This window comes from Cannabis sativa, chromosome X, assembly GCF_029168945.1.
Source record: "Cannabis sativa cultivar Pink pepper isolate KNU-18-1 chromosome X, ASM2916894v1, whole genome shotgun sequence".
Lineage (NCBI taxonomy): Eukaryota > Viridiplantae > Streptophyta > Magnoliopsida > Rosales > Cannabaceae > Cannabis > Cannabis sativa.
In genome coordinates this window covers 12988840-13000843 of record NC_083610.1, presented here as the reverse complement: position 1 = coordinate 13000843, position 12004 = coordinate 12988840, and the positions used below count along the sequence as shown (strand labels likewise).

The following is a 12004-nucleotide window of genomic DNA, read 5'->3' as shown; positions in this document are numbered from 1 at the left end:
TTTCATTGAAATTTCTAGTACTTTAACACCACAATTCACAAGACATTTCTCTTACATACATACCTAATAATACAAGCACAACAACTAATTCTTCATATTAATATAAATAACTTCTTATTCTTCTTCCTAACTTAAAACTCTCTACTATACCTTTCATTTTTACCAACCAACGAGATAACCCTATTTATATATTAAAATACAATAATGAAGGGAATAAAATATCCTCTCACTGCTCGATCGAGAGGCAATGAAAGGGGCCTTTTTAACATGTGGCATATATACAATGACAACTCATTGCTCCTCCCTAGTCCCTACATACAACTTCTACATATATAACAATAATAATTAGTTTAATGACTAATTAATATTCTTCTCATTAAGGAAGTAATAGTGTTCCTGGGGATGAAGGTAACATATCTGAATGATTATTCTTGAAGAGGTCAAGACGAGAATCCCCTAATCGTAGAGAGTACGCAGCTTTCTTGTATTGGGCCCAAGTAAAGGGCTTATATAAACTGGGCTTCTCTGAAGAGACCAACTCAGGTAGTGGTGAGATCCATGCATTCATAGGTGGTGCCCCAAAGTACATCATCGACATTCTTGGTTTTGCTGTGTTCACTAGTGCCCTATGTCTTACGCTCTTTAGTCTCCCATTCGTCAAAGCCTTCAATTTTGCAAAAAAAAAAAAAAATATATACCCATCAGTAAATTTAGGAAAAAATTTCATCTTCACTAGTGCCCTAGCTATGACATTTTTTTTTTAATATGAGAGAAGGTTATTATGAAGTAATAATGTACCTGTAAGGCATCACCAACGAAGACATAGAAGTTATTGGGGTCAGGAGGAACAGAGAGCCAGAAGCCATCACCATGATCATCATGCAAGGAGATCTGGAGGCCTTCCACGTCGTTGGATCTCAAGATGGTCAAGATCTGAGGGTCAGAATGCTCTCCAAATCCAATAGGGTTATTAGTAGTATTACCGGGTGGGTATTGGTTGAAGGAAGATGGGTCCCGGTCCTTTACAGTCACAGGTGGATAGTGATTGAGCCTAAGCAGTGAGTCACTCTCAACGTCTCTGATTAGCCTGCTAAAGCTGAACTTGTCGGATATCCATAGGCCCTCACCCACTAGATCAAGAATATCACAAGCCAACTCCCTTACTGCTTCCGTATAATCAATCACCGCATAACTAATAATGCATTTCAAAAAAAAAAACAATTATTAATTAATCACTCAATAACATAACATAGAGTATCTTATAAATTTTGTAAAAGTAACTAAGATTTTCCATGTCGTCATTGCTTATGAAATATTAACATTAAGTATTTCTAGAAGCACATAATGACATCGTTGACATGGCGTGGGAATCAGTTATTACTACCGGCTAATGATTTATCTTTTTGTGTACGGATCTAAATGGGGGTCATAGTCGTTCAAAATTTGGGGTCCAAATGTTATACCTAGCTAGCCATAGCTGTAGATAATTAATATGTTTGTGTTTTATATGGAGTTTTGACTATGTCAACTCTTACAAAAAAGATCAAAATCCCATCCGTCTTGTCGACAATATTGTTCGACTTCGCATCACATATAATAGAATTACTAAGCTTATAAATACAATGTTTCACCCTCTTTTATACATAGGACCCCGGCCCATGCATGCAATAAATATTTGAATTCCATTTTAGTCAGAACATTAAAAGCTCATGATTTGATAGACGAATACAGACGAAAAAAAAGATAAAAGGAAAAAATTAAAAAAAAAATAAGTGAAATTAATTTTGAGTAGAGTCTAAGCCCTAAAACCTAAAGAGATATGCCTATCAAATTATTGAAAGGAAAGATGACATGCATGTTACATCTGTGTTAGTGGCTGACAGTAAAAGAGGGCAATTAATAATGAAGTATAGTACTAATATATAGAATTCATCTTAATATTTCTACTCGTTTATCTGATCTTCCATTCCCATTATTAAATACAATCTTCTGCCGGCGGTCATCAAAATATATATTAATAACTTTAATTTTAATTTAATAACTATTATCCATAAAAAAATTAATAAATATTATAAAAAAATTAACAATTTCTAATAGGCTCTACTCAAATTTTAAGAAAAAGAAAACACTTGGCAGATGAGGCCTTATCCAGTCCAGGGCTAGCTGGCTATCTCAGCTCATCTACTATTGTTGCTGAACTAGTCACTATTTGGAACCCTAAATTAGAAACCTATATGACAGACATGTATATTTTTTTTTTTTCCACCTTATCTTTATTTGTTTTTTTTTTCCCGTAAAATTTGAGTGACAGTCAGTGATCTAAAGGGCTAGATAAGGTGATGAAAACCTCGAAATAGAAAGTGTCTGCATGAAGGTCAAAACAAGATGGAGCCCATGAACAGGTCATGAAAGACTGCCGTGCAACTAATAATATATAAATATATATATATATATATATATTAATATAAATCACGTAGACCATGTCCTATATAATAATAATATAAATATATGCTTTTTATTAAATGAATAACGATGATGATCGACATAAGGTAGACCACATAGAAAAACTTTAGAATAATGTGAAGCAGTTTTATTAAATTATACTTTCTTTCTTTATTTTATTCCATATTAAGGAAAGTTGTCCTTTTCTAGGATACCAATCAGCATTAAATATCAGAATATATATATATATAAATGTTTTTGCATAATTAATGCTGAACAATCTTTTTCCCACCGATTTATAGAAGAAAATATAAAAATTTACTCCTGATCTCCGCCCCAAACTCTCTGTGTCGATAATACTCTCTACATTACATTATACAACACGTCCATGTCTAACTATATTGAGCAAAATATATTAAACAATAATTCAAATATATATATATATATAAAAACGAACCAAACACGCCTCAAACTACGCATGAACACGCCAAATACATGTAAAATATAAATTTATTGTGTATAGTTTTACCTGAATGAGGTTGGGTCATTGGAGATGGATTTGATTGTGTGAGAAATGGAGAGAGGATTAGTATGAAGGAGAAGATATTCGAGGTCGCCGATGTCGCCATTTGGGCCAATGGTTTTGGAGCCATAGCCGAAAGGAGAAGCTGGGCCGGCTCTTCTTTTCTCGGCTGAGGTTTTGGCAAAGAAGCCATTCCCTTCTTCTTCCAATCTAGAAATGACATGTTTGGAGACGCCGTGGTTCACCACCTTGAAAAAACCATATTCCTCACATGCTCTCACTATGGCTTCCGAAACCATTAATGTTGATGACCTGTCACCCTGCTTCGACAGATCAACCGTCGGAATCCCAACGGCCTTCGTTTTCTTCGTCGACCTCATCACAACTGGTGGAACACCCATTTCTTATTGCTATATATATATAATATATAAATGTATAAGTACAAAATTAATAAGAGAAGAGAATTATTTGAGTTTGGTGTTCTATTTTTGAGAGAGAGAGAGAGAGAGAGGCAATATTGGGCATGGTCAGGGGTCTTAGCGGTGATATTATATATAAGAGACATATAGTTAGAAAGAGGCGTATACCCCCAAAAACTAAAAAGGTACAATTATTATTAATATTATTTTTATTATTATTATATCATGCCAAGGTATATATGACTTACATATATATATATTGAGAGATTAATTAGAAGGGGGGACCAAAATAATATTAGTATTGGAAGCTTAGGAAATGTGAGACGTGGACCTCTTATGTGGCACAAAGTCACTTCAATAAAAGGACACTCGATAAATATTTTTCTTTCTTTCTTGTTTTGATGTTTATTATTATTAACATTAATACAAATGTGGGGATATCATCTAGCCCATTCGATTTCATTCATCTTTTATTTTACACTATATATACATACTCGAAATTAAAAAACATACATCAAATCTTAAAATAATTTTTTGAACGTCACTTTTGTTGCAGGCTAAACTTATTCCTAGAATTCCAAAAAAACACATGAGAATTTCCCACAATCTTTCTTTGTATTACAATAATTCTACAAAATAAATTTAAAGCATGTCACTTGATTTATCTCAAGTTTAAAGCTTGTAAATGATATATTCAATAAATATCAAATCTTTATTTATTGGAATTATCGGTATGTTTCTGTGTTACAGGTTGGTAAAGAAATGGACGAATGAGAAAAATAGGATAGGAAGGTTGGTGTTTTTAACAACTTAATTTTATATTTAATAATAATTTAACAAAGTTTGGTTTTGGTCAAAGCGAGAGTTACAGAGAGAGGGTGGGATGGGTTGGGGGCCAGGCTGGTAGCGGCTGTTTGTCCCCCTTGGATTGGATATTTGATTGTGTAAAGAGCGGGAGCCGTGGGATCAAATTATGGTTCCCACCGTATAACAAAAACTTTTAACTTCACTTTACATACGCGTATGTTGTCCTTGTTGACTCTTTCACCCTTTTGGCTCCTCACACGTGCGCATTAACCACCCTTGGTGATCATTTTACTCTTTTTTTTTTTTTTTCAAAATACAATGAACTTTTTCATTTTTTCCTATATTTTCACTTTCTTTTTTAATAAAGCGTTTATAAAATAAAGAAGAGTTAGACCTTTCTGTCATTACAAAAAATAAAATAAGTATAAAAGAGGGCTCCACTATACCCGAAACATTCTGAGCAAAAGCCCACTTGATCACATATGAGTCGTAAAATTACTACATCTGAAAATAAATGAAAAATTACTGGATAAAAAATAGGGAAATTTACATGGTATACTAACTTTTGCTAATTTTTTACAAAAATACTGTCAGGCGGTATTTTTTTTCGTTTTTCTTGTGTTTTTTTTATAAGTTTTATACTGCAGTATACTGTGTTAAGTTTTCACTGGTGTTCTACTGGTGTTTTGTAGTTGTTCTACTGTTGTTTTGAGTTGTTCAGCTTTGTGTGTTTACTGGCGTTTTATAAAAACACAGTATTTTTGAAAACTTTTCCGTGTGACAGTATTTTTGTAAAAGTTAACCCATATTACAGTATTTTTGTAAATTTCCCTAAAAAATAATTAGAGAGTTGATTAAAAATATTATAATTATCAATGTTCCAACTGATCTGGATTCCTTTCAGCGCTTTGATAACCTTCTCTGAATCACTCTCAATCAAAACAAAATGGTGCTTTATTGAAAATTGATTCTAATGCTAATCGACATGTCGCAGCTTCGCCAATCAGTAGATCCGTGAAGTTGAGCATGTCAGCTGCTAACCATAAACTTGTCCCCGCGTGATCCCTACCCAGCGCCTCCACGCATATGGACTTGCTACCAACCTTAACATCACAGTTGATTTTGATCCAATTTTCTGGAGGAGGGGACCAAGCATGAGACACCATACTATCATTTCATTCATTAATATTTGTAGGTATATGCATAAATTAATTCAATCTAATCACAACAAACTAACAAACTAACTGTTAAATAATAGATATTTAATTATGATTGGATCAAATTAATTAAATAATTTTTGAATATTTATTTAAATCAATTTAGATATTGGATGAGCTCTCCAAAACTAGCTAATTAATGTGATTTGTATTTTTATTTAATTTAAATGAAAAATTAAATTTTATGTTGTTTTACGTAAAATATTACAAATGAAAATTAAAATTAGAATTTTACTTATTTATATATATTTTTTAGATTGGATGTATCCAATCCAATATATACTAGATCTAAAATACTACATGAGTTGGAATCGATCCAAAAAAGATTGAGTCTATAATATTAGATAAATTTGAATCTATTCAATAAATATATATATATGTGAAATACATTTAATAAACAAAATTGATCTTATATCCAATGAATCAGCTCAGATAACTGAAATTAATTTGATCGAATCTCAATAAACTAAAAATATTGAATTTGATTCAATAAACACCCCTAATTTAAAGGGAAAATTTTCCTAGAGAAACCATTTGTAGTGAACCCAAGAAAGGAATGGTTGAGGCAGAGCTTTTCTAGTTGGTGAGTGTTTTGAGTTTTCCTAGTTCAGATACTCACTACAAGAAAGATGACTTTTGGAGGTGCATTTTGCCAAATGTATTGGCATAAGTTTTCGAAAAAAGGGGTGCATGCAGGAAGAGCCAACTTATTTGGGTAACACTTTTATGGATGCACAATTGCTTCGGTAAAAGTAACCTATATCACCACAATTCATGTATTGCACTTGTAAAATTGAGAAATCTAACTGCATTTTGGCACAAACAATTTTTAATGATTTGTATACCTTTATCGATGTATATTTCCATCGAGTAAAGGTCCCATAATTTGGTGGAGAAATTCCCACGTGCGAATATTCTTTGTTGGCACAATTAATCTTTGACTGGCACAAATATGTGCTGGAAAAAGCCAACAAATTAAAAAGTAGGTGGAAAAATTCCTGTCTGACTTTTCGATGAGAGTGAAAACTTTTACCAACATATATTTCGTCGGTAAAAGAGTAATTGAAACGATGCATTTCATTTTCGATAGTTTTGTTATTTTGTACCGACGCTTTTATGATCTTTTACCAGCGCAACGAATTGTGCGGTTAAAATATTTTGAGTAAAACAAAGATGATGAATATTCTTCCTTATTTTCTCTGATTTTTTTATCTCTCCATCTCTCTTCGATTCTCACTCTCTTTCTCTCTCTGTCTCTAACTCTCACTCTCTCCAATTCTCTCACTCTCTCTCCTATCTTCTCTCTCTATAAAAGAAACAATTGAAAGAGATTGCCTCCAGCCACCATTGTTGCTCGAGCCTTTCCGACTGCTGCCTCCCCCTCTCTTAGTCAAGGTAAGTTTTAATTTTAATTTATTTTTTAAAATATTTACTTGTTTATATTTTTATATGGGTATAATTAATTTTTTGTATATATGTGTGGTCAAATATGTATATATATATTTATATTAATTATTTTACTTTTTACAATTTTTTTACTTTAAATTTATATATATGTGTATAAATAAGTATATTTATGAAAATATATAAAGTTATGTATATATGTGTATATATATGTGTATTAATATATACGTGTATGTGTATGTGTATTAATGTATATGTGTATGTGTAATAATATATATGTGTATAGATATATCATGTGATTGTATATATAATATTGTTATATATTTGTAAATTTTAATTAAAGTATGGTGAGATCACCGCCTATTGTGATTTGGCACTGCTGCTCGCTCTCACTCTTTTCGTTGTCTGTCGATATTTTTTTTTTTATTTTGCGTTCGAAGATTAGTATTTATTAATTTTTTTATTTACATATTATAGTATTATATAAATGTCATTAATTGATATATTTATGCTAGTTATAGATGAGTTTGAATATCTTAAATATTCACCATAGAGAAGTAGGTTCTGTGACTAAATATGTATTGCAGTTGGATGGGTGTTGATTTAAATGATAATGCATCTGTTTTATTTATTATTATTATTTTATTATTTCTTGTTATTTTTAGATTTTAAAAATTTTGGGATTTTATAGTCGTTATGTTGGAGAAATTTTAGTAAAAATAATATAGTAAAAAAAAGTTAAATTAAAACTTTTTATCCGTATTTTCGGATAGGGACACATGGAATTCTTACAAAAAATATAATTTAAATACTCTAGATCCAAAGTGGGCCCAAATGAAATAACTTGGCCAAAACCGTAAGCAGTTAGTCCTTCCGGATGAAGAATAAATAACCCGTCTTGGCAGGAACCCATCCAGCATGGTGTATATCCAAAAGATATTAAGTAGTATTTCTAGAAGAAGTAATTAATGAGGATCCAGATATCCAGTATAGTTTTCCATTAATTACTAAATCCGTACAATATCAGCAATCAACTCCCACGTATCTCGAATGGAAGATCATATCTAGCTAAATATGGAAAGAGAGTAATTAGAATTCAATCATATCTAGATCATATCTAGCTCTATGAATATCATTTTCAAAGGAGCCTTTAAAGCCATTGATCTGGTGGAAGTCAACTTGTTACCATGTCAGATTCAACTGTGAGGCTTTAGTGGAGACACGCTGATCACCATGGGAAAAATAGACATTCTGATGACAATAAATGGGGAAGTTCCCAGAAGCAATACAATGTCATCATCCAAGTACAGCACAATCGTAGTAGTTGATTGCCCTACCGCTTACAACACCATTCTGGGAAGACCATTTTTGATGGATTTTGGAGTAGTAACATCCATCTTCCATTTGTGCCTAAACTTCCCAAGTGATACCAAAAGCATTGGGACAATCAGAGGAGATCAAAGAAGTGCACGAAGTTGCTACAAAATTTCAACCAGGACAGCTCTCATGGTCTATGAAGGATATACATCTGAAGCTGGAACATCTTCCCAGCCAGCACTGGGGGTTGTCCATGAAGATGAACTTGATCCACGAATTGGTGTGTAGCGAATAATAGAACCAATAGAAGAAGTAGAAAAACATCGGTGATCCCACCAAAGTCATTAGATTAGGGAAGAACCTACCTCCAATAATGAAGGAAGAAATTGTCTTTACAGTTAAGGAAACAGTGAATTCATTCTGATATGACTAGAATAAGTCCCCGTGTTATTTGTCATGCATTGAACATAGACCCTAAGGCGGATCCAGACAGACAGAAGCAGAGACCTCTAGATCCAATATGGTCAGAAGCAGTAAAAACAAAAGTAAACAAGTTAGTTGACTGCTATGACTCAGGACACTTAACTCCGCAAATGTTTTCATACTTGTCAGGTGTCAAACAATGATGTTCATGTTACTAGAGTTAGTTTTTAGGTAAACACTTTCTAAAATTATTGGACTGATAGACTCCTCACCTGTTTTTCGTATTAAATAAAGATATTTATAGTTTTCTTTTTAATAATGGTGTAATATTTATTTAGAATCACCTATGTTGCTTATAATTTTAAAAATAAATTTAAAAAAATTATTTAACATATTGAAGTACTAAAAATATCAACTATAGCCATCAATTTTAAAAACATTAAACCGTTAAATTTTAATTCAATACTAATAACAAAAAGAAAATATATCTAAATGTTATTGTTACTACTATCAATTTATTATAATTTTTAAAATATGTACAGTAATTCTAAATAACAACATACAATATTCTGTAAATAATAATAATAATAATAATAATAATAATAATAATAATAATAATAATAATAATAATAATAAATTTTAAAAAATTATGATTAAAAAATACTTATAAATACAAAATATGTAGAGTCTACTAGTCCACCCTTTAGGGAATCTACATAATATTTTTCTCAATATGAAGTATGAACACATTAAATATATATATATATTCGATGAGTCTACATACATTACATACAATCAAGATAATACCGAATTTTTCATTATTGGTGGGGGTCAAGCAACTTTTTAGACAATTTTGACTATTGCTAATTAATTAATTAATTAATTAATGGCTTTATAATATGTTTAAATTTATCTTCTATATCATTTTTAATTAATTAATATTTGTGCTTTCTTTATGGTGGCATAACATGTGCTTTCTCCGTTTTCTGAAAGAATTTTGCATGGATTTTAATTTGTTATTTCGACAACGACTATTTTCCTTTTGTTATTATTGTTGGGTGGAAGAAGGGAGTGGTTGGGGTTCGATATTAGAGCTTTTATTATGTCTAATTGTGAATTAAAAACTTAATATTTAATTGTATTGCTTCCCTCTTTATGAAGCATAATTAATAAATGCTCTTAATTAATTAATATTATACATAGTCATCATGTGGATGTCAAATACATAGATCGATTTCATAATAAGTAAACAAAGCAAAGATTATATATTTTGTGGTGGAGGAGGTGTCATCTGTAGGGGAGCATTAGGGCCGTGCTTTATCTTCTTTCTTTTGGTCATGGAACCAATAACATTGAAGCTAAATAAATTGAAGGCCGTGATAAACGGTATTTTTTATTTCTTTTTAAAGATTATGGTTTTTAACTAAATTATATGAGTGAGACTGAGTCAAATTTGATTTTTATTAAGAAAATTTTACATGTTAGTATGTAGGAAGAAAATAAAATAGATAAGATGTATGAATTATTGCTCTAACAATTAATTAGTTTTGAATTGGAATCACATACATCTTACAATTACAACAAGGTATCAAAATTAAAAAAAAAAACTTCACCAAAAATTTAAAAAATGATCCAAAAAGTAGTTCTAAAAGAACCACTTGTGATTCGAAAATAGTGAGTCAAAAAGAACTACTAAAAATCTAAAAAAAATAGAACAAAAGAGTCATTTGTGGTTCGCGGATAGTGAGCCAAAAAAAAATTACTTATAATCGAGCTATCTTGAGGAGAGATGTTATTAGAGAGTCTCATATTACTAGTGTGTATAGAATATAAGATCCATTATTTTAAGATAAAAACAACATACATCTTACAATAGTCAATACTAAGTACTATAAATGCCATTTAGCATTTATAATACTATCAAATATTATATTGCTATTGGTACTATTCAATATTGGACTTTCTATATTTTACTTTAACAATAATAATAAAAAAGTGCTAACTATTTATAGTGCCCAATATAATGCTTACCAAAAAGCATTCTTTTCTCTACGGGGCATTTTTTTCCGTGTCGGCGGCCTGGGTGGTATATGGTACGATAGTAGAATCAAGTTCAAAGCTATAGCAGCAGGGACCTCTGTACCTTAGTCGTCTCTTACGTCATCATTGCTCTCAACATAACATTTGGGGTCTGGTCCATCAAACAAACTATCAATGAAGGGCATTTGTGCTACAATATCAGCACTCGACATCATAGTGTTTAATTCAAGTAATAAATCGGCAACCAACACCTCTGGATTTTTTTTTAAACCAAACTCCCAACCACGCTCCGAGTGTCCTTGATAGAGCTTGGTGTGGGACTAGGATCGGCATAAACATTCTTCTTTAACAAAATCACAAACGAGGGAGTAAATTCATCTGGCTTTTTCGCAAGTGTAGACAAAAAGTACCTTGCACGCTTATCATTTCCAATAACTTCAGGGTGATATATTAAGCCTTTCATGTACTTGTAATTTGTTTCCAATTTCAAGTCATACTGCACTTTGTCAACGTCTAGTTTTTCATACAAAAGATCAATTTGACCAAACTATCTACAGTGAATTTAGACAATAGAATTATGAGAACAACTAAAATGCCAAACACAATAATATATCAAGAGCAGTGCATAAAATATCTACAACACAAAATAAAATAATGAAAAGTGAATTAGCCACCTAGCAATATATTAAAACTAATAAAAGAAAATTTTCACTAATTAAAAAAGAATGACTCTCCAATATTTGATAAATAAAATATAACATTAGAGTATAATTATATAAAACACCCTAACTATAACATTTACTATTTTTTTCCCAAAATTATCACAACGCCGCCTTAGCCCCGTCAATAGTAACTAATAACAATACTTTTTTTTTAAAAAAAAAAAAAAGAAATGCAAAATTCATTCAGAAAAATCCACTGTTATAGAAAAACTTCAAAAATTGAGAACAAGCACATGTCCAAACACAATCTCCTAAATTAGTAACAGAAGTTGTCAGTGTATTGACAACACCACTCGTTGATCGCAGAATGACACTGTAAGAACCACCAACAACAACAGCTAAGAAAGAATAAATATTTAATAAAATAAACTGAAAACTAAAATTAATGTAGAGCTTATTAATCCAACCAATTGTCACAGTGGATTCAATAATGGAGATATTAAAACCAAACTGATGCGCAAGAACCGAATTTAGTCGAATGGCAAGCAGCTCCGCCACATTAGCAGAAAAATCACCTAACACACCTAATGACTATGCCAACCAAACCACGTCCTTCTGTATCTCGTATCTCTCCCCCCAATCCAACAAAGTCCCTCTCTGGAATCACCGAAATATCCATTGCTAGAGTAAAGGATTCAAGAAGAAGTGACATCCATGGAGTAGCTCGGTTTACAACTGAGTTGGCAAGGC

General features: G+C 31.5%; 1 protein-coding gene across 1 annotated transcript; it reads right to left on the bottom strand.

The window, feature by feature from the left end:
- Positions 1-3613, bottom strand: LOC133032535 (gibberellin 2-beta-dioxygenase 2-like). The gene is made up of 3 exons (XM_061106505.1): positions 2972-3613; positions 799-1192; positions 1-664 (listed from the first exon to the last, which is right to left on the bottom strand). Exons 1-3 carry the CDS (start codon positions 3364-3366, stop codon positions 377-379), a joined length of 1077 nt encoding a protein of 358 aa, XP_060962488.1. The 5' UTR covers positions 3367-3613; the 3' UTR covers positions 1-376.
- Between the last annotated feature and the right edge of the window lie 8391 nt (positions 3614-12004).